The sequence below is a fragment of the Micropterus salmoides genome, unplaced genomic scaffold (assembly GCF_014851395.1).
Source record: "Micropterus salmoides isolate LMB-PRFRI ecotype aquatic unplaced genomic scaffold, ASM1485139v1 Ms_hic_scaffold_23, whole genome shotgun sequence".
NCBI lineage: Eukaryota > Metazoa > Chordata > Actinopteri > Centrarchiformes > Centrarchidae > Micropterus > Micropterus salmoides.
Window position 1 is genome coordinate 9,247,161 of NW_024041484.1, and position 22,973 is coordinate 9,270,133.

General features: G+C 39.4%; 3 protein-coding genes across 4 annotated transcripts; 1 reads left to right on the forward strand and 2 right to left on the reverse strand.

The window, feature by feature from the left end:
- Positions 1-15,086: 15,086 nt before the first annotated feature.
- On the reverse strand, positions 15,087-18,909 carry alg10 (ALG10 alpha-1,2-mannosyltransferase). Its single transcript, XM_038738631.1, has 3 exons — positions 18,538-18,909; positions 17,596-17,793; positions 15,087-17,518 (listed from the first exon to the last, which is right to left on the reverse strand). The coding sequence occupies exons 1-3, from the start codon at positions 18,700-18,702 to the stop codon at positions 16,457-16,459; spliced, it is 1,425 nt and encodes a 474-aa protein (XP_038594559.1). The 5' UTR covers positions 18,703-18,909; the 3' UTR covers positions 15,087-16,456.
- A 185-nt stretch (positions 18,910-19,094) lies between these two features.
- Positions 19,095-20,511, forward strand: tprkb (Tp53rk binding protein). The gene is made up of 4 exons (XM_038738635.1): positions 19,095-19,314; positions 19,481-19,603; positions 19,835-20,011; positions 20,190-20,511. Exons 1-4 carry the CDS (start codon positions 19,165-19,167, stop codon positions 20,274-20,276), a joined length of 537 nt encoding a protein of 178 aa, XP_038594563.1. The 5' UTR covers positions 19,095-19,164; the 3' UTR covers positions 20,277-20,511.
- Positions 20,512-20,599: 88 nt separating this feature from the next.
- Positions 20,600-22,959, reverse strand: srr (serine racemase). 2 transcript variants are annotated; one of them, XM_038738633.1, is made up of 7 exons: positions 22,877-22,959; positions 22,475-22,652; positions 22,194-22,375; positions 21,864-21,994; positions 21,602-21,750; positions 21,423-21,512; positions 20,600-21,255 (listed from the first exon to the last, which is right to left on the reverse strand). In XM_038738633.1, exons 2-7 carry the CDS (start codon positions 22,650-22,652, stop codon positions 21,014-21,016), a joined length of 972 nt encoding a protein of 323 aa, XP_038594561.1. In that variant the 5' UTR covers positions 22,877-22,959; the 3' UTR covers positions 20,600-21,013. The 2 variants fall into 2 exon arrangements, with proteins under 2 accessions (XP_038594561.1, XP_038594562.1); XM_038738634.1 differs by lacking the exon at positions 22,877-22,959 and adding an exon at positions 22,745-22,833.
- Between the last annotated feature and the right edge of the window lie 14 nt (positions 22,960-22,973).

Sequence of the window (22,973 nt, forward strand, 5' to 3'; positions counted from 1 at the left end):
CAACCGGAGCGAAATGACAATTCAATTTATTCAAGCCTGTTCCTAATGTTTCTTGGTGTTATTTGGATATTCTGCCTGTGTTATGCTTATGCTTACCTGTTTTTTTACCAATTCCTGCCTGTTTACCTCTTTTATTTTATTATTTAAAACTTGTCCACCAATGTGTGCCTGAGCAAGACACTTAACCCCTAGTTGCTCCAAAGGCATGCAGCCTCTGACATACACTCACCTAAAGGGTTATTAGGAACACCATACTAATACTGTGTTTGACCCCCTTTCGCCTTCAGAACTGCCTTAATTTTATGTGGCATTGATTCAACAAGGTGCTGAAAGCATTCTTTAGAAATGTTGGCCCATATTGATGGACAGCATCTTGCAGTTGATGGAGATTTGTGGGATGCACATCCAGGGCACGAAGCTCCCGTTCCACCACATCCCAAAGATGCTCTATTGGGTTGAGATCTGGTGACTGTGGGGGGCCATTTTAGTACAGTGAACTCATTGTCATGTTCAAGAAACCAATTTGAAATGATTGGAGCTTTGTGACATGGTGCATTATCCTGCTGGAAGTAGCCATCAGAGGATGGGTACATGGTGGCCATAAAGGGATGGACATGGTCAGAAACAATGCTCAGGTAGGCCGCGGCATTTAAACGATGCCCAACTGGCACTAAGGGGCCTAAAGTGTTCCAAGAAAACATCCCCCACACCATTACAACACCACCACCAGCCTGCACAGTGGTAACAAGGCATGATGGATCCATGTTCTCATTCTGTTTACGCCAAATTCTGACTCTACCATCTGAATGTCTCAACAGAAATCGAGACTCATCAGACCAGGCAACATTTTTACAGTCTTCAACTCCCCAATTTTGGTGAGCTCTTGCAAATTGTAGCCTCTTTTTCCTATTTGTAGTGGAGATGAGTGGTACCCAGTGGGGTCTTCTGCTGTTGTAGCCCATCCGCCTCAAGGTTGTGCGTGTTGTGGCTTCACAAATGCTTTGCTGCATACCTCGGTTGTAACGAGTGGTTATTTCAGTCAAAGTTGCTCTTCTATCAGCTTGAATCAGTCGGCCTCTCAAAATTGCTTAAATCACCTTTCTTTCCCATTCTGACATTCAGTTTGGAGTTCAGGAGATTGTCTTGACCAGGACCACACCCCTAAATGCATTGAAGCAACTGCCATGTGATTGGTTGATTAGATAATTGCATTAATGAGAAATTGAACAGGTGTTCCTAATAATCCTTTAGGTGAGTGTATGTAGCACTTGTAAGTTGCTTTGGATAAAAGCATCAGATAAATGAATAAAAATATAACAGTTCAATTTACCAACAGACAACACAAAGTTACTGTGAATTAACACATTAAAGTTTTAGTCTTTTAATTTCTTATTAAATATACTACACATTTGTGTTGGCCAAAAACAATGAAAAAAAGTGGAGTGGAATTTTCCAGATTGTCATAGTGCAGACTTTAACAAGACACTGACATTTCAGAATGGATGGCTTTTGTCTTGCATAGAAAAAAAAGTAAGAAACCCAGAGTAAATACATCAACATTTTGTTGATAATAAAGATGGCTGACAGTGACATGGAAGTATGCACACAGTGTCCTGCTGTCCACAGAGGGCCCAATCAATCACCATCAGCCCTCTTCTGTGTATTAGATTCATGTCAGGTGTTGGCCCATCCATTTCTCCCTTCATAAATGCACTCATACATTTGTAGAGCGGACAAAATTGGCTGATGAATTTGCCTTATTACAGATGAACATTTGCATATATTTGCAAAACAAATTCACTCAGTTGGTGTCACATTTGGCCTGCTAAAAATCAAGCCTGAAATTGTGGATTGGCAGCGTGAAGTGAAGTGAAATTGAAGTATAATGACATTTGTACACCTCCATATGAAATGAGGGACCATATCTGCAAAAATGAAATCACTGTTTTTTATTTATTTACTAACAGGGATCAATTATGTGAGGCTTCTCATGTCAGGCAGAGAGGGCCGTGTAGAGCCCTAGGTGGCAATACTGTGTGCTTTCTTTCTGTTTTGATGTAAATCTATGTAGCTATCAATGTTAAAAATATTTCAGAAAGACCAGGAAACACAATATTCATTAATTCCATCGTTGTCCATCGTTGACCAATTTCATTATTAACTCATTTTATTCTTATGTATTCATCCTTTTAGTTGTTATATTATTCAATTTGAATGTGTTTTCATGCTCATAAAATGTTCTAAATACAAGAAATTAACAACCAGGCACAATATTCAGCACTAAAAAGAAACAAAAACTAATTCCTTTGCTCCTTAATTGTTTAAATAGTGATTCACCAAATTATTATGTGGTAATTAGTTGATATAAAAGGTCATGTGAGGTTTTGTGTCCCTTCAAAAGACTTGATGTCTTAATGCTTGAGTAAGTCTAATGAACACTGTGGTTGGTGTCTGTCAACCAGGGTTGTAATTATGTTCGCTTGTCACTTCCTGACACAGTCTGTAGCGTAGCAACCTGCCACAGAGACAGAACTAAAGTTGGATCTCATTTGAATATTCTCCAGAAAGAAAGAAAGAAACTCAGGTGGTTGGTGCAATACTAAGGGCAGAGTTGCATTTTCATTGCATGAAGGTGGCATCAGGGCACTGTTCAAAAATCACAGAATTCTCTCATACGCATCCCCCACAACGCCATCAAACTTTTGCAGACAGCATGCTAGAAACAGCGATCTGAATGTTGGCAGGTTGCATAATTACTGTGTGCCGTTAATAAAACTAAACACATGTTTTGATCACTCCGCCCACTAAACTCCCACTATTCTTTTATAAATAGAACATTTTCTTCATGTGATGTAATTGTTGCTTTTTTTTAAAATGTGCTAAGATATGGTGTGTTCATGTATTCCTTTATGTAACTTTTAAAGAGGTGGTATTATGTTAATTTTCTGGTTCAAAATCCTATTTAGGGGTTGTACAAGAACAGGTTTACATGGTTTCCTTTTCAAAAAAACATATTTTTTTTGTCATACAGCACATTGCTGCAGCTCCTCTTTTCACCCTGTGTTGAAGGCTTCATTTTAGCTATAGAGTGATACATCTTGTCTCTAAATGATCTTTGTTGGGAGCTGCACATAAGAAGTCCCTAGTTAAGAACTACTGGCCAACGAGAAGCAGAGAAGGGCAGGTCAGGTCAGTGAGAAGCCGGTAAACACAGCTTTGGTTCAGCAGTACATGTTGCCGACCAGCTGGGCAACATAGACTGGAGCAAGAGTTTCAGAGTGGTAAGTTATTAATCTGTAACAAATGTATCTTTCATCCATAAAGTTGATGTAGGAGACTCGAGTCGTAAATCTGAAGACTTGAGACTTGCTTGACTAAGACAGACAAAAGACTTGACTTGATTTTGACTTGGTGTTCATGACTTGTGACTGGATTTAGACTTGAGACAGATGACTTGAAAATGCCTTGATTTTTTGAGCATTCGCTCATTCCAACATTTGCGCATAATCCTGCAACCATGTGTGCTTCATATAACGTTAGTGGTCCGGATCTCCGGAACCAGCGGCGTAGAAAAAGACTGTTATATGCAGTACAACACAGACATTCAAGGATTATGTTGTCGATGATGGTAGGAAGAAAAGAACAAGGTCTGCAGCTCAGAAATCAGTGACACAGTGAAAGAACAACACAGCAAGAACCAGCTCTCTTAAACTGAGGAATCCTTAGAGTCCAACCAGTTCTGGGAGAAATGGAACAACCTAAACAAAACCCAGCAGGATGAATTGGCAATCCAAGATGGAAATACTTGGATTAATCACTTTAGTGAATTATACAGTAATATTACAAAAAATGAAGATCAGTACAAGTTATTCACGAAATGGAAAACTCTGGAGGCGGTGATAAAAAACAACCAAAACCCTCTAGATTACCCTGTAACAGAACAAGAATTAACAGAAGTCATCCAGTCCGGAGATAAATATGACCCAAATAACTACAGAGGAATATGTGTATCCAGTAACCTGGGAAAAATATTCTGCAACATCTTTAATAAACGACTTGTCAACTTTGTTGATAACCACAATATTCTGCATTAATGCCAAATAGTTTTTTTGCCAAATTGTTGCTCAACAGACCATATATTTACCCTCCAGACTCTAATTGATCAAGAATTAAACATTAAGAAAAGAAAGGTATATGCCTGTTTTGTTGACTTCCAAAAAGCCTTTGATTCCATCTGGCACGAGAGCCTCTTCTATAGGCTACTTGAAAGTGGCATTGGAGGAAAAACATATGATTTGATTAAGAACATGTATACAAAAAGTGAATGTGCCATAAAGATTGGAAACAAACAAACAGCGTTCTTCTCCCAGGGCCGGGGAGTGAGGCAGGGATGCAATCTCAGTCCAATTCTCTTCAACCTATATATCAGTGAATTAGAGTTCCACGGCACCTGGCCTCCTCCTGAACGACACAGAGATCAGAGGTCTGCTGTATGCAGATGACTTAGTGTTGCTCTCACCTACTAAAGAAGGATTGCAGCAGCACCTTAATCTCCTGCAGAGATTCTATCAGACCTGGGCCCTGACAGTAAACACAGCAAAGACTAAGATAATGATCTTTCAGAAACAATACAGAAATCAGGTTACACACAATTTATATTTAGACATCACTAAATTACAACACACAAAAAACTACACTTACCTTGGCCTCAACATTACATAGACAGGGAACTTCAACATGGCTGTGAAAGATCTGAGGGAGCAAGGAGAGCTTTCTATGCAATAAAAAGAAACATTAAAATAGATATTCCAATTGAAATCTGGCTGAAAATGTTCCAATTTGTACTAGAACCAATAATTATATATATATATGGTAGCAAAATCTGGGGGCCAAAACTTAATAATGAATTTGACAAATGGGACAAAACAATCATCTTCCAATCTTTCCATACTGAGTTCTGTAAGAGCATCCTGCATGTGCAGGGAAAGACACCAAATAACCTGTGCAGAGCAGAGCTCGGCCAATACCCCCTCTTACTAAAAATACAGAAAAGATCACTTAAATTTTACAATCACTTAAAATCAGTTAACCCCCAGACATATCATCATAAAGCCCTAACATACCAGGAGCTGAACCAGAGAAGAGTCCCCTCAGCCAGCTGGTCCTGAGGCTCTCTGCAGTAACAAGTCCCCAACAGCCTCAGGACAGCAATTAGCAAACCAAATTATCAGCAAGCAGAAAGAAAAATATATTGAAAACTGGAAAGAAATGACCAAAACACAAAGTAAATGACAATGTTATCTGACCCTAAAAAGAGAATTCACACTGACAAATTACCTGAGTATAATAAAATGTCCTAAACTAAGAAAAATGTTGACAACATACGGATTGAGTGAGCCTGCCTGGCCATAGAAAAGGGTCGTCACAGACAGAGCTGGCTACCACAAGAGGAGAGACTCTGCTCCCAGTGGGACAGAGAACAGGTAGAGAGAGAGCTGCACTTTCTAACCTCATGCCCTAAATATAAAACACAAAGACAAAAACACTTTGCAAACATTTCCCAAATATACCCCGAATTCGAATTCATATCAGATACACAAAAACTCCCCTATTTACTGGGAGAAATGCCCAAATGCGAAATAATTGCTGCAAAATATGTCTCCTCATGCCATGAAGTGAGGACAACCAGTGGAACCTCAGACTAACAAATAATTGTACAGATTTTCAAATTATTATTATTTTGATCATTTGATATTTTAGTAATTGTTTTGTTTTTACATTTGATACACGTGACTGTTTCATTTATTTATTTATTTATTTTATATATTTTTTTAACACGCACACACACACTTACCATTTTATTTATTTATTTTATTTTTAATATATTTTTATTTTTTAACACACACACACAACAAACACATACACGCTTACTGTTTGTTTATTTTAATTTTTAATATTTCTTTTTTTTCTCGTTTTTTTTTTTTTAAACACAAACACACATACACTTTGATTACTTTATGCTTTAATTGTTTAATGAAATGTATGGGGCTGATTGTTCTTGTTGTGTATATATGATGCTTTGGCAATGTTGTTATTACATTCATGCCAATAAAGCTAATTTGAATTTGAATTTGAATTTGATTCGACCAATGCAACCATTTCAAGAATCAATCACAACAGCGGGTACAATCAGCGCCTCTGTCAGACCACCCAGTACTTCAAAATTGATGCGACTCACCTTTGAAGCCTCATAGTAACTTAATCCACCGATTGATTATTTTCCAACAAAAATTGTCAATGGTCCAGATGATCCAATCTAGTAAAAACATTTAGTCCAAAACACATTATTCCATCAATAAATCCCCAGGGACTGCTGCTGCATCATTTCATATTTGCCGGCAAACGTGGCTAATATGTCATAATAACTGTAATAACTCCGATTTGGATGTACAACTACGATATCTTGTATTCAAATTAGCCGCTGAACTCTGCCCTTACAAGTGACAGCTAATTCGACCCAATAGGAGTTCACATATCCCTTTCACAGCCTACAACAGCCAACGAGAGCCCGCGCTGTAAGGAAGGGACAGATTTTGGGCTTTTTCACTTTGCAAACCTATTACATGCACAAAAAAGTATATAATGCAATAAAGGAGAGGGAAAAAGCCAAAAAGCATAATACCACCTCTTCAAAGATGATTTGTGTTATAAAAAGATTTTTCTTACAGCATATGTAATATCCAAAATGATATTTTTATTTGTATTAAAAGCAGAGCTGTTTGCAATGTGGCACTTTGCTCAACTTTATTTGATTTTCCTCTTCATTGTGTGACTTTTTGAATTGACACATCAGGGTTATCTTTTTGGACTTTAGAAAGCTCCCTCCAAAGCCACAGCAAATATTATACAACAACAATAACATATGAGTAGCACTCCATATAGCAAGTAAACGTATCATCATGTGTAAAATTGGTGGACTGGCCATTTAAATGTCATTAATGCATTTCTGTGCCTTCTGTAAAGCACTATGAATTGTTTGAAAGCAGCTCAACAAATACATTTGCCTAACCTTCTTTATTGTAGTTACACACAAAGCTCGGCCTGAAGTTGAAAAATTACTACAGCACACTTTGTTCAGTCGTCTTTGAACCCCTTAGTACTCATAAAAGCACTGCAGGTTGACGAAGTATCAATGCTTCAGATACTAAATCCTATTGTCAATAATATAAAAACAAACTATAGTGTCCGTCTGATGTTATGACGTTGTGGATATGTATCATATCTGTGGGATTGGATCAGTGTTCAGTATTGGTTATTGCAGTATTGTATCCTCTGCCTGTGTGTCATCTTTCTCTACAAAATGCTAGCATAGTTAGCAAGGTGCTAAATTAAGATGATGAACATGGTAAATATTATACCTGCTAAACATCAACATGCTCAAGCCTATTTAAGCACGTTAGCATGCTGGTTGTTGATGATGTAGCATGCAAAAATTTATGACTCTGTAACTGTTATCCTAACAGACAAAAATATGTTGTAGTCTGAGTTTGGTTTAGTTTAGTTTGTCCTACCCCTTGATTGATTCATGTAGTTCACACAGACAACTTGCAAAATACATTTCATTCCAAAATATCCCACTACTGTTGCTACTGTGACACATAATGCAGTGCCTTCTGCTTCTCCATCTGCTTCTTTGCTTCCCCGCTCCGTGTCTGCTTTGTTGAAGGTGTGATCCAGGCCTAACAAGCAGCCTAATTAAGTCACGATCTCAAGAAAACAATTTGCATGTCAAAATAAATCAGTGATTTGCTTTTGAGTCATAATCACAGAATGCGATAATTAGTAGAAGTGGTGATCATGAGAAAACAAAGTTTGATATCTGAAGATTATGAGATAATTAAATTGTGATCTCAAGATAATGGGGGCGAAACAGAAATTAGGTAACGCAAGAGCTCTCTCTGAGAGAGTGAGTTCTGTAATGTAAAAAAAAAAATGCTTTAGCTCTCTTTCATTGTTGCTTATTTGAAAGGAATCAAATTAAACACACAGAGAAAAGAGCTACAACACCGGCCGTGCTTCTTCATTACAGTCCGCAAACACCAACAGGGCTAAGTGAGACAAAACGGCAACTTGGCCACTCAGTTGGCTAATGTTTTTTATTGCGCTTGCATGGTGTTTAATCAGTAATTTCCACACACACACTTGCACACACACAGAAACCCTGCCTTTGTCTCAATTAGCAGTACATATGAGGCCACTTGTTCTCCCTAACCTGAGTTGATATATTATGCATCACAGCTGAGCCTTTCCGTGTGGCTCTAACTGTGTGTAAGTGTGCATGTGCAACAGTGTGTTTCCACCTCGGCTGGCAATGCATTATGCAGTGAGACAGGAGGCAGATGCATGGGGTGCTAGGAGCCTCATTGCCTTGTAAGTTTTGTGTGTGTGTTTCAGTGTGTGTGTGTGTGTGTGTTTCAGTGTGTATGAGAGAGAGGAAAAGAGGAGGTAATAGGTCACTGGGGAATTTCTATTGCCTTGTGTTTCTCGTCTCTCCAGCCAAACGTTAAGAGGCCTGAGAGCGTGGGTTTCTCCCCATACATGTGAATGCGAATACACGTTTGTGTGTTGACATGTGGATGGGTGTGTGTGTAGGAAGCTGACTGATGTACAGCGACAGGGTCGAGAGTGTCAGAGGAGTCGGAGAATCATCTGACAGCGATGACCTCACTGCTGCTCTGCTGACTCCACACACTCACATACACTCGTTCTTTGCTGGGTATATGTTCACTCCCAGAGGGGGCAGGGAAGTAAATAATATTTAAGTAAATAAATTTGAGAGAATGTGCAGTCTACTCAAAGTTATAATTGGTATATATATAAAAATGTAACAAGTACTTATTGAGAGATTTTAGTTAGTCACCGCCACTGACGTCACCTGCCAAGGAACATGAAGATCAACAGAATGACTTGTTTGAAACTGCTGAAACTTTTTCCAGGAAAAGGGCCTAAAATAACATATCTAAAATGAATCAGAACTAACTCCTCAACCATTTGGCCTAGATGCATAATTCTCGTCTCCTTTGAAAGGTCAGGAATATAAGGGATATATACGTATATCCCTAGGCTCAGCTTGCCCCCACTGAGGGTAAGTTGAGACCACTTTTTTTTGGAAAGTCATATTTTGAAAACATCGCCTAATGTCAGGTGGGATTGGCTCAAAGAAACAAATCTGAAAAGTGGATTGCATGGCCAAAAAAAGCTAATGTTTTATATCTCTTAACTTAAAGATATGTTTCACCGCACAAGATATATCTGAGGATATGTTTTGGATATGAACTGTTGTTGAACTTTAGGCAGTGAACTGGATTCTTATTCTGTGTCTTGATTTTATTTTCTTTATTGTATTTGCCTCCTTGAAATGTATTTTAACTGTTTTAATCTGTAAGGTGTCAGTGCTATGAAAGGCGCCCACAAATAAAATGTATTATTATGATTATTATTATTATTATTAGAGACAGTAAGACTTAAAGCTGCACTTCTCAATAATTGTATTCTAATTAACAAAGGAAAAAATGTGTGTATCTAATCATTGTGACAAACCTACAGAGTGTAATCACTGAACTTTGCAGTTCCCCTCAGCTCTATTCAGCATTTTATTGTGTTTCAGCTTATTGTTTTTATTGTTATTATTATTATATTTGTTAGGAGCAAATTACTCTACATTACACAATATTTAGCGTGTTTGTACAGGATAATTTTTTGTAGTGGAACAATCAAATGACACTGAATTTAAAGAGCTTTCTTTTCTTAAATGACTATGCTCACCAGAGAAATAACACCGTAAAGAAACCCTGCGATGATCATGAATTCTTATAAAAAGAAAGACATTTATTCTGAGCTCTAGCTCACAGGACCCCCGTGCTCCCAGAACGGGAGGCAGAGTGGAAAATGAAAAGGTCTCTGTTGTATCCACCCACTGTAGGGGTGATAATAATTATAAGGAATGGCATGTGCTTTGCCTTTGAAGTAATGTCACTGACAGTCAGAGGCGGTGTATTGCTTCTCAAGCCAGCAACTCAGATAAACTGAGAGAAATTGAAGGAGATGTCAATAATAGACAGATTTGTTCTACAGAACAAACAAATCTGGGGTATCGGATGAGTTGCTAATGCTAATGCCCAGTCCTTTGGTGCAATCGTGTCACATATTTCCTAAAAGTCTCCGTCATCCAACATACACATCATTTGCATTTTAACAGGAGAGGAGACTTCAGTCACGTCACTCAAGATGAAAACACATCATCAGTAACATCATACATCAGCAAATTTGTTGATGATGTGGTGATCACAAAGACAGAGAGGTGGGGGCTCTACCCCAAAAAAAGCTGCATTTGGGTCAGGTAATGAGGACACATTTGGCACCAACAGAATGAGACTGAAAGCTGGCATCAAGGAGGCAAAGATGAGAAATCAGCAGAGACTGGAGAGAGATCTCAACACCAACAACACCTACAAAAGAAAAGCAGGAGCGACCCCATCATGTGTGAGGCCACATTACCAGGTGAGCTAAACAACTTTCATGCTTGCTTTGATCCCCCTTAATAAAGAGTCAGCTGTAAAGTCAATGCCACCTCCAGAGGACCAGCCACTGTCAGTATCCACAGCAGATGGGAGAAGAGTCCTGCTGAGAGTGAATATGAGTAAAGCTGCTGGGCCTGATAACATTCCTGCTTCAAGACAGCCACCATCATTCTTGTACCTAAAAAGTCTGCAGTGTCTAGTCTGAACGACTACTGTACTGTGGCACTCATCCCCATTCAAACTCCCACAAGTGCTTTGAGAAACTTTTTTTCTGCTCAACCTTGGGAAAAGCAGCACCTACATCAGAATGCTGTTTGTGGATTTCAGCTCAGCATTCAACACAATCTCCCACATGAAACTGATTGGCAACCATAGCACTCTGGGCTTTAATACCATACTCTGTAACTGGATATTGGAGTTCTTCACAAACAGACCCCAGATGGTTCGGATTGGACGCCACACCTCCTCCACTCTGGTTATCATCGCCTGAGCCCCGAAGGGCTGTGTGCTCATCCCCTTATTGTTCATGCTGTTGACCCACAACTGCATCGCATGACATGAAGAGAACATGTAAAGTTTGCAGACGACACCACCATCATCGGCCGGATTTCAAACAACAACGAGACTTCATATCGGGAGGAATTCAAAATCTTGTAGAGTGGTGGCCAGAGAACAACCTACTGCTCAACGTCAGCAAAACCAAGGAGCTGATCTTTGATTTCAGGAAAAAGGAGATAAAGACACACACTCCTGTCTACATCGGTGGAACTGAGGTGGAGCAGGTGAACAGTTTCAGGTTCCCGGGAATCAGCATCACAGAGAACCTGACATGGTCATGTCACATCTTCATGCTGGTGAGGAAAGTCCAGAAACACCTGTATCTCTGAAGGAAACTTAAGAAGGCTTAACGAAGAAAGTTACCAAATTAACATTTCAGATCAGAAGTGAACAAATCAGTGCTACTGTAATCACGAATCAGCACTAAAATCTGTTCACACCTTCACCCGATAAATTCTGTTTTAGACTTTCACAATATCTGCTCTGTGCATCAGGTATCAATTTTATTTTGGTGTTCAATGTTTCTGATCATATTTTGTACACTGTATCTGCTACACTTGCTAGTGGCTAAGACTAGAAGTAGGAAATTATTTAGAGACTAACGCATTATTATTTATTTTTATTACATATATAGACTAACACCTGCCCTGTTTAGCTGTTGCAGAGTAAACAGCTTGGGGTCTTTCAGCGTCAAGCTGTCTATATTCACATTTAACCAGTTATCATCTTTTGGTTGACAGGCCAACACCTGCCATTTGTGGGTAGTGTACATGTGGGCATACATTGTACATGAAAAAGCAGTAACAGTATGTTACACAACTAACATGGACACACAAGCAGTTCCACAGTGACATAGAGAAGTCATAAGACTAAAATATTGTTCATTCTCTCAGATGATTTTGAAGCTCAAGTCTGTTTTTTGTATTTAAACCTAATGTGCAACTACAGTAATGAGATTTTTACTGTGCAGTCATAAACCTGTAAATCTACATTTTTCTATCCCTTTTTAATCCTAGTAATGTTTTGCTCTTGCAACTTTTATGTAACCTCAGTGAATGATAAAGTAACAAATTCTAATTCTATTTTAAAATCAAATTTTCAAAAAAGTCTCATTGTTTTCCTGTGTTGTCTGTTGTCCTCCTTTGGCTCCAGAAAACAAATGGCCCCTTCTTGAAACTCTGCATCAAATTAATTGCTTGCCTCGGAGCCTTTGATACTTGCACAAGTTAAAGTCTGGGGGAAAAGACATTGAAAAATACACGGATGTTGACCGGTTTTTGGACTTTTCCACCCATTTAGGTTTCCTACAAATGTGTCTTTCTTATCTAACATAAATGACACGTGTTGTCCTGCACAATCTACCAAACACCCACTGGAGAAAAGTGCACCGCTAACATTATCTTGCATGCTAATTCGCCTGTCATGTTTGGTCCGTTTAATTGCTTGTGTCCTTTTTCTTCAGTACCACCGCTAACAAATAGCATGGCTTGTAAGCTACAACACAATTTTGTTTACTTTGTCTCTGTGTTTCCCTGATGGGGTTATTCTCCATTCACGCTATATGGGATGGATGGAAGAGGTAGGAAGGATTCCCACGTGCAAGTTTACATCAGTGGATAACTCAGTCGTATGATTACAGAGTTGATCATGTGAGAGATTAAATAATGGGCATAACACTATATTAATTAAATTGAAGTTTAATAACATTGAACAGACAGCAAAAGGAACATTTCTGATATTTGTTTCCTCATTTAATTGATAAAACATGATTAACAATACATTTAAAAAAAATACTTGCTTACTTTTTGACTGTAAAAGCTAATTGTGTTTCCAGTTTGACTTGAGTCTTGAGTATGAGAGGGTTATTTACTCCTCAAATATGTTTTCTGATTCCTCCACATTTTTGTCATTAAAGAACATTCTTACCCCAATCAGTGTAATTTTGCAACTTTGTTACCAGTGGGGGGACCCATCAATTTACCAGTTTTCCTCAAAATGCAATCAGTGATTAATCAGATATTCTGCATTATACCAGGACAAAGTACAACTGCATCATGAAATAAGTAGCGCCTCCCTCATGAGCTGTTATTTTCAAAATGCCATAAAAAATTTTAAAAATCAATGAGGGAAAGAGAGAGTCAGGGAGGTTTAGAAAAAGCCAGAATACTAAAAAATGACATACTGTATATTCCAAGCAGTTCTCACCCTGAGCACTCTCTTGCAAAGCTAACGGCACATACTGCATCGTCTTCACACCAGCTCAGAGTGTCTGAATAGCGTAATCAACATTTATATAATCATCCCAGTATGATTTTATTAAAGTCTCTCCTGTTAGCTGGCCCCACATTGTTTGATGTAATTAGAAACTAGTAGTGATATGGTTTAGATGGAGAGTAATCACTGTTACACTTGTTTTCTTGTTCCTCCCAATTGAGCTTCCACTCACAAAGTAACGGATACTACTCGAAACAGAGAAGCGATTTAATTTTCTCTGTTTTAATATCATCGTTATGCAATGTAGAATGTAGAATGTCAGATCATGCTAATCAAATGTGGCTGCCTGCGTTTCTTCTTAGTTTGTCTTTATCGAGCTGTAATTTCATTTCATTTAAAAGCACTGGCGTTTCTTAAGATTTTGAAGTGGCTGATGATTTGAACAGCGTGAAAACAGAACTGTCTTCAAGGCTGGCTCCACACTAACCATTAAGATTTTTATGTTTGGCATTATTTAGCTGTTAAAGCTTCAATTAACCCAGTGTTGAATTTATAACCAGTTTGATTGATTTACTTCATTTTAAAGTCCTTGCGCTGCTCATAGGAATCCAGCTTTGTCCTATAGAGCCTCCTAGTGACTGATTGGCATAACTGTTGAGTTATACTGAAGATTTACAGGTTAGACACCAGAACATATTGAGTCAAATCCATATTTCTGTGGAGATATAGTTTCTCTGTCGTTCAAACAGTGATGGAAAGTAATTAAATACATTTAAGTACTTTCAAGTACTTTACTACAATTTTATGCTACTTTATACTTCTACTTCCACCACCTGTAACATCAAAATGTTGCTTAGGTGTTAGTAATATCAGTAATATTACAATAATATGATATATATATATATATATATATATATATATATATATATATAGATAACTCTTTGAAAGGCTCCATACATTTTGCTATTATTACTTTTGTGCTTTTACTCAAGTGAAATCTTGAATGTAGTTTTACATGTACATACTTATTTTTACAGACTTGTATTTATCATTTTGCTTAAATAAAATATATTAGTACTCTCTAATTACAGTTTTCTTTTCTTTTTTATCGTTTTGGTACTATTATCGCAAGTATGTGGTAAAATTTCACAACTCTTAGTACAAAACTCCAAACTCATCACACTTGTAACACAGATGGATGGTAATCATGTATTGTATTTTACAGTTTTGAATCTGCCTATATCAGGCAAATGAAACAACAATACATGTACAGTAAGCAAATGTTTCAGCAATTAGGAACAATGAGCATAGTGATAGTAAAAAGGCTTTGACAGTAGAGAAGAAAATCTTAAACATTCTCCATCTACTTTGTATGAACATAATGTATTTCAATGCAAAACATCTTTCTAGTTGTTTTTGTTGTACAGAGTCAATGTCAGATGTACTTAGAGTTGTGAAAAAAGGTCCTTTTTGATGATCTGTTGTGTTTTCTGTACTAAGAGTGGTGAAATATTACCACGTATTTGTGTGAATAGTACCAGAACCACAGAAAAAAAATGTAAGACTCTGTTGTGATGTTGTCATTCAGTGGATATGGGATCTGTGTAAATAACGCCTGCATCAGTTAAATGTGCCAAGGCAAAGCTCATGCATGACTTTGTGATACACCAAAAAAAAAGTTGATTTGCTTCTTCTATCTATTTTGTTGATGAATAAACTTCACTTGAGACTTGATTGTTTGCATGTCGTTTTATTCAAAAGGTATACACATGATTGTATAAACAAGGGAGCAGCAAACACCTGGATTGACATTAAGTGTGGAACTTAAGCATTAGACATCCATCTTCTATGTATTTACATAGAAAAATAAATGTGAAATAAACACACACACACACACACACACACACACACACACACACACACACACACACACACACACACACACACACACACACACACACACACAGAAAATTGCCAACAGAAAGGAAGAAGGCAAGATGACCTCTATTACATTACATTACATTACATCATTTATTAAAATCACAAAGTGCAAAAAAAACAAAAACAAAAAGACTTGATGACAAACTAAGAACATCAAAGTTAACAACGATCGACACATTTCTGAATTACCTCCAGTGGATTTTTATGGCTTGGTCATATATAGATATAAAAAAAAAATATCAAGGTAACAATAGAAAACATATGTATCTTATTTTGAATTTAGTCCCACAATTATAAAGATGACTGTGGGTCAAAATGTGGCCATCAAAAAGCAAAAATCTCAGTCATTACAAAAACATCCCATATTATACAAATTCTGAAGTTTACAATATGGCTGTCATTTTTGGTCTTTTAAAATCATTTTTACAGCTCAAGTCAACAGTTATTTCACCGAGGATTGATTCGCAGGAAGTGCATACAGTACTTTTAGTACATAACAGTTTGCCATGAGAAACGCCTCGCCACTTCCCAGAAACCTGCAGGAAAGGTCAAACTTACATGACCGTTGTTTCCGCCCCAGAGAAAAATTGTTTATGTACAGTAGAAACAAGTTTTATATACAGTGAATATAATCTCATCAGAACAGACCATCATAATTCAGTACCAATGGTTTTACAACACTGACACCACCACTGTATTGTCTAAGCCAAGAACTGTAATGATTTTTACAAAATGAAATTCTCTTTGAATACTCTTGGTCATTTTCAATAAGTAATTGAGTAATTGAGAACGGATTTGCAGTAAATCTACAGGCCTACTGCAGGGCTTGTAGCCTTTGTCAGTGAAAGCAGAATAACTCGACCTTAAAAGCCTTCAACATTAAACAATAAGACTGAAAAGGTTTTTAAATTTTCTCTGCCACCTTCCATGTTCAAATTAGCAATATTGATTCTTAGTGTAAGCTATGGCAATCCCTATACACTATCCCAAACATCATGTGGTTACACTGTACAAAAATAGTGAAAATGAGTCATTTTTGTACAGTGCAACAGAGGACTTTTCTTTGATTTCTGACATGTCACATGAACTGTGGTTCTCTGAGACTGACATCCTGCTGGAGTTCAGGAACTCCCGTTACCGGATGCTTCCCTTCTCTTTTTTGTTCACCACATGAACCTCTGTGTGGCTGTGCTGTCCGGCCACTGGAAGGTCTTACTGATGAAGATGTAAAGTGTGGCAGCGTTGACCACCGCGTACAGAAGAAACTCCACAATGAGTCTGGGAAGAGAGGGGAGAGGCATGTGCAGGCGGTACATCAGGTAGGGCACGATGAAGTACCTGAACTCCAGCAGCTTCTGGGGTACTGTAGCAGCCAGGAGGCATGCCAGGAACGCCAGACTCCAGAACAGTGAGCGCGACTTGAAAGAGTCCAAAAAATTCCAGCCTGCAAACACGTATGCAGGGACGAGGAGGAAGCGCACCAACTCGTGCCTCTGGAAAAGCCTCTTCCACACGTAGAAGGGGAAATGGCGGTTATCTGCCAGGAGGTACTTGTGGACAAAGGTGAACTTCCAAACCAGGAGCAAGGACACGCCCGTGACGAAGAGGAAGAACAAAGGCTGTTTTTTCAGAGCCTGGAGGAAGCGAAGGACACGGTGGTAGCAAAGTGAGACGGGGAGGGAGAAGAAGAGGGCAAAGGAGAAGAAATAGAAGAGTTGGGGGATGTTAAGGCAGGCCTCGTGGCTCGTCCTGTCACCCACCACTATCCCATCATTGAGCACCACAAACACCAGGAAACCCACGGCGACCACTGCATAAGGCCAGGCCACCAGCAGCACCGCCTTCACATGACTGGGAGAGGTGAGAAACTCCAGCGTGAAATGCACCACTTTCTTAGCTCCACTGAATGACAGAGGGACCTGGGAGGGAGGAGACTTCTCATCCCTCTTTTTCGTATGCTCCACCCTCCAGGCCTCGTCCATTTTGGCGGCCACCAATGTGCCTGCGCAGAAGGCCACCCAGATGATGTTGGTCTGGCGGAAGAGCACGGAGCAGACGCCGAGGAACGCGGAGGCCTTGTGGCAGCCGTAGAGAGTCATGAGGTAGGTGAAGAGGACGAAGAAAGTAGATCCGGCGTCGGTGTAGTAGAGGAAGTTGAAGAAGTAGAGCACGGGGAAGGTGGACAGAGACAGCGCAGAGAGGACTCGGCGTGAGGTTGTTCGTGTCTGGAAGAGAGGAAACGCCACATCAGAATACAAGACGATGACAAACAAGCATGATTATCTTCGTCATGTAGAAATACCTTCTCCCTGAAGTGCAGTTTGCAGATGAGCAGATAGAGCAGGTAAAGGTTTCCGCAATTGAACAGCAGGTTGATGAAGCGCAGCATGGCTGTGGAACACACCACCGCGCCTGTCAGGCCAGCGAGCCACACCACGGGCTTGATGACTCCCACAGAGACAAGGTAAAGGCCTGGGAGAGTGGTGATCATTGGGTCCCACTGCACAAGGATCAAAACCATGTTAAACAGAGGCACTCCAGCAATTTTACATGAAGATAAGTTCAAAGAATATCTTGGACTCTGCTGCTTCAATTTTGATCTTTTTTAAAAATGTATCTCGTTAGCGGGCTAACTTAATGCAAAATACTTAGTCAAATACTAAAACGGATACCTTTTAGATTTTGTAATGAAAAACTAACACCTGTTAAAGGAACATATTTCTTAATGTTTTAACCTTTTACTGCAAATTTCATATGTTTTACATAACACATTTCCAAATAGTACCTTGCTTTTTGTAGATTTTAAACATTTACATTTATATGAAGGTTGTATATTTTGTACGTGTGTTTTTAAAAACCTTATGCAAAAGTGAGAATGTGCCTTTTATTTGGCCAGTCTAGCTAAATAAAGACTAGAAAAAAACTATTGCCTTGAAATAACGTGATCAGTAATAAAAGGTTTATATGGTTTGGGGTAAATTTATTAAAATTTTGAGGGAAAAAAGATAAAATCTGCACTTTCCTACAGTCTAAATTGTGCTTGATAAGGCTATCCTACATGCGACAGCAATACTTTTAGGCACATAAACCCCCATTCTATATGTCCCACATAGAGATTAAAAGCTCCACAAGCTGCCACATCATTTCTGATGACAACAGCTCCGCTGTTAGCTAACCTTAATCCGCTAAACAACAATGACAGACTCGCTTCATGGCGACCGCGACTTTCAGAAAGCCACTTTACCTCGTTGAATTTCCCATGGCAGTATTTCTGAGCTTGTGGGATATGAAAAATCTCGTCCATGTAGGGCTCCCTTTGCTCTCGAGTGACTCTGGAGAACAGCAGGCAGGATATCAAAAAGTTGGTGCTGCAGAGAGCAGTGAAGATGTAGCCTTCAAATTTCTCCATGTTTGATGACGAAATCCGATGTAAAAGTGAATGCAGTGCAAAGTTAGCTGTAGGAATGTTGTATAAACCACATACTGACTATATTACCGAATTAAAACCACTGTTTACAAACGCAATTCCGAGGAAACTGGTTGAACTCCACGCAGTTTTGATAAACGGAAGAGTTTTGATTGTTGACAGCTGGCGGTCCGCTACGGAAACATGCTCGGTACGAAAAATCTTGAATAACTATTGGTTCCTGGGTTGTGCTAAATAGTTCAGCACCATACGTCTATAAATAGTAATCACTACCATTATACATATGATGAATTTTAAACATTTCTGATTTAAGATGTCGCTTTCTTTCTTTTGTGGCGCCCTTTTCCTAAAGAGGAACGTTCCTTCCAAGCGGTGTCACCGTGTTATGGTTCCCCTGGTGTACAGACGTTCACGTGAACCGCTTCTTCGTAATTCGTTAAACTAATGTCCAGCATGCATTCAACACAGGAACTAGAGCTTTTCTCTGACCACAGAGTCACTCAGATGCTTTTCAAGGAGGTGAAAAATGCCGCAGAGTTGAGACAGTGCGCAGTGGAGGGTAAAATAAATGGTGCCTTGATCAACCCAACGATGGTGAGCCATTCTTTTTTTATATATAAGTTAGCAAAAGTATCAACTTCCACACACAACAAATGGCTCGTAGGCCTGTCTCTACAACTACTCGTGTATTTCATATCAAATGGGACGAAGGAAGTATGACAGAAACTGTGGAACTTCATTCAGCATTTGTCATTTACAGCTGGTGAACCCTTTCCAAGTACTGGTTGCTGCCAACAAGGCTGTTCACTTACAGAAAATTGGGAAAATGAAGACAAGAAGTTTAAACTCAGAAATAATCTTCAACCTGTCACCTACTAATAATGTAAGTAACCATAACGTTCTTGTCTTTATCATTTTAGGGGTGCAGGAATATTTGTTACTTTCAACCTTTGCTGTCTTAACTAATGGTGACTGCACAATTAGCTAGAAATGGAAATGTATTCTTTGGGTGCACTCATTCTAAGTATCTAACTTGCTTTAGATAGTAGCATCAGCCAAACAGCCATGCATGAACATACTAATAAATCATATCTGTATACCTTCCGTAATACAGATCTCAGAGGCATTTAAAAGGTTTGGGATCTGTGATGGCGACGACTCTGTCATGGTGGTCCTGGTTCATAGCAAAGATGAGTCCCAGATTCTGTCAGACGTCACAGCCAGGGTGAACGGGCGGCAGGTTCCAGTGGAAGATGTTTCCTCGCTGTCAGATCATGCAAAAATCAAAAAGGTTCTCCGTCTCTGCTTTAAATTTATGACTCATTCCATACAGGTTGAAAGTTGTGGGTTGTCAGCTTCATTCCAAAATGTGACTTGTGCTTGTTTAAAAGAACCCCTATAGCCATAGTTATTAAATGGATTTCAGTAGCTTTTCTTCTAATCTTACCCCTCTTCTACCTTCTTTTCAGCTTTACAAAGTCACTCCCCAGGAGGAGAAATGTGGAAGTCTGCTGGATGCAGTTGTATGCAGGATGGCCACCAAGGATGTCATGTAGCTACAACAGGAAAATGGACCAGAATAGGACTTTAAGAAAAAAGAAAATTGTTGCCTTTTTCATATGAGATGTGGATTTTCCGCTGTAGACATTATTCCACCTCATGAAAGGTTCCAAAACATTGTCTTTTGTGCACTCCATGCAAACTCAAATCAACGTTAGCTAAAGTGAAAGTCACATTTCATGTACGCCAAGCTCATGCTCCCAGCTGAAATATAAAATCTATCACATTTTCCACATGGTCCTTACCTGTCCTTTCTCCTGCTTACATTTTCTATATAATTGTTAGACTCTGACAGATGTGGAAAACGTTTGAGGGGCAGTTAGAGAAGTCATAACACTTTATTTAGCATCATCCCGAGTTCCTACAGTAACTTCTCATGCCTCTCAGTATTTCTTTGAACCTTTTTGATGACAATTATTTTTGTATGAAAGTTGAAGATTGGCTCTAGGCTTTTTGACAGCGGGTGGACAGTGATGTAAAGTAAGTTGGTGAATAATGAATCCAAAATGCTCTGGGCCAAGTATTAGCTTGATCTCAAGAGGATCTGTTTTTAAAATGCATCTGGTATCCACAACACTGACATGAAAGATTCAGAGTCGGGCCAAATTTAAGTCAAACCCTGTTAGAAGACAAGAATATTAAATGTACCGGTTATCTAAAACAGTTAGGCCTTGTCCTGAAAAGTTGTTCATCTTCTTGTAAGACCTAGTCACATTATAGTTGTGTGCATTTGTCAGTCTAGAAAGTTAGCGAGCTCGTCTTTCCCAATGTTCCCTCCGCTGAGGATGCACACCACATTCTTCCCCTCCAGCTCGGGTATCTTGTCGTTAATGATGGCAGCGAACGCAGCGGTTCCTGACGGCTCCACCACGAGTCCAGACTTGTAGAGGGTGGACACCGCTGCCTTGATCTCTGCATCATTTATAAGGACGATCCCCTCCACGTAACGCTGACACAACTCGAAGGGCAGTGTGCCTGGGATGCAAAAAAAAAAGAGAGAGAGATGCAAATTATAAGAGTAAAACATTTCAGTGACTTTCAGTAATTCTATAAAATCTATAACTTCCTTAGTACAGTAGGTTAAGAACAAACTAACAAGAATTTAATTTAAAGCAGTGGAAAGAAAGATTGACGTGTGGTACCTGCAAATGGTGGTGCAAGTCCTGAGGCGATGCTCTTGGTGTCCATGCTCACCGGCTTCTTCTCAATGAAACTTTTGTACATGGTGCAGGCTGAGTTTAAGCAAACACAATCACAAAGTTCTTCATGTTACACTAACACTGGATGTGACGCTTTTTACCCTTCTGTGTATTAGCTTTACCTCCTTCTGGTTCCACACCGTAGATTCTGGTTTTATCACAGCCTGACAGTTTGATGGCAGAAGCTACACCGGCCAGCAACCCCCCTCCACCACAGCACACCACCACCACATCAGGCTCGGGCACCAATGCTAGCACCTCCATACCTAGACTGGACACACGCAGGTTTAGACTGTCAGATTAAACAACTGGTTTAAGCATCACCCTTTTTCTAAAAGGTGGAATTTTAAATAATCCCAAATCCACCGTCAGCCCTGAGTGTACCTGCCGTGTCCTGCTATCAGATCCAGGTCATCATAGGGGTGCAGGAGGGTCATGTTGTCCTCCTGAACGCAGCGGTTCACCACATTCATCAGACTAGAGTTGGGAACTCGCTCTACCTCTACCCCCAAACTCTGAAGACCAGAAACACTTTTCATCACTGAATGCAACCACTACAGAGTTTGTCTTTTTGAGACTGATACAGAGAAACAAATTACAACAATAACAGGAATTCACAGCACAAGCTAACATAATGTCACATCCTTTTTTGGATGTGTTTTATGAGTTCACTGTATGGCCTGCTTTTCAGTCAATCAGCAGATCACCTCTAACCTGTATGAGGATGGATCTGGACACTGGGGCAGTGTCTGGCATCACCACCTTGCTCTTTAACCCATAGTGTTTTGAGGCATACGCCAAAGACTTCCCATAGTTCCCAGCAGACAGGGTCACAAAATGACCATCCTTCTTCCTCCTGGCAAACTGATTGGCCACTCCTCTGATCTTAAACGACCCTGTCAATAAAATGTGTAATTAGTAGTAAAATTATGAGCCATGGCTACAAAATTGCATGATGTGGTTGTGTGAGATGAATCAAGGTGGTTTCCTCTAACCAGTTCTCTGCATGTTCTCCAGCTTGATGTGGATGTTGCAGTGGATGTTGAGAGGCAGGGTTGTCTGGCACCAGGGGATCATGGGAGTGTTGATGACACCCAGCGGGCTGCTCCTCACTGTCTCGCTGGCTTCTCTCAGCAGATCCAGGGTGAGGGCTTCTGCAGACACCTCTCCCATCTGTGTCAGAGACACACAATTTAATTATCAGGAATACCATGCATTCCTTGATTAATAAAAAATAATAATTTAAAGGTTTTAGTTGACCATACCAGGCAGTCAACGCACCCTTACAGATGTATTAAAACCAGCCAATGTACCGGTACGTTAAATTGCAAAACCAAAAGCGTCATTAAGTTAACCAAAAAGCTATGTTTAGCGTATTCGGCTTATTTCCCACTGACCTTACTATTTGTTTGGATTTTTCAGTTACTTTAAACAGTGACAGCTCCGTGGTGTGGTCCGTGATTCAGTGTTACAATTTTGGCGCCTCCCCCCCCC

Excerpts from the sequence above, each read along its gene's own strand:
- alg10 (XM_038738631.1), bottom strand. The coding sequence starts at position 18,702 with ATGGAGAAATTTGAAGGCTACATCTTCACTGCTCTCTGCAGCACCAAC. Across the intron at positions 17,794-18,537 it reads GCCATGGGAAATTCAACGAG|TGGGACCCAATGATCACCAC; the intron begins GTAAAGTGGCTT and ends ATCCTTGTGCAG. Across the intron at positions 17,519-17,595 it reads AACTGCACTTCAGGGAGAAG|ACACGAACAACCTCACGCCG; the intron begins GTATTTCTACAT and ends CCTCTCTTCCAG.
- tprkb (XM_038738635.1), top strand. The coding sequence starts at position 19,165 with ATGTCCAGCATGCATTCAACACAGGAACTAGAGCTTTTCTCTGACCAC. Across the intron at positions 19,315-19,480 it reads CCTTGATCAACCCAACGATG|CTGGTGAACCCTTTCCAAGT; the intron begins GTGAGCCATTCT and ends TGTCATTTACAG. Across the intron at positions 20,012-20,189 it reads ATCATGCAAAAATCAAAAAG|CTTTACAAAGTCACTCCCCA; the intron begins GTTCTCCGTCTC and ends CCTTCTTTTCAG.
- srr (XM_038738633.1), bottom strand. The coding sequence starts at position 22,652 with ATGGGAGAGGTGTCTGCAGAAGCCCTCACCCTGGATCTGCTGAGAGAA. Across the intron at positions 22,376-22,474 it reads GGAGAACATGCAGAGAACTG|GGTCGTTTAAGATCAGAGGA; the intron begins GTTAGAGGAAAC and ends TTTTATTGACAG. Across the intron at positions 21,256-21,422 it reads ACTTGCACCACCATTTGCAG|GCACACTGCCCTTCGAGTTG; the intron begins GTACCACACGTC and ends TTTGCATCCCAG.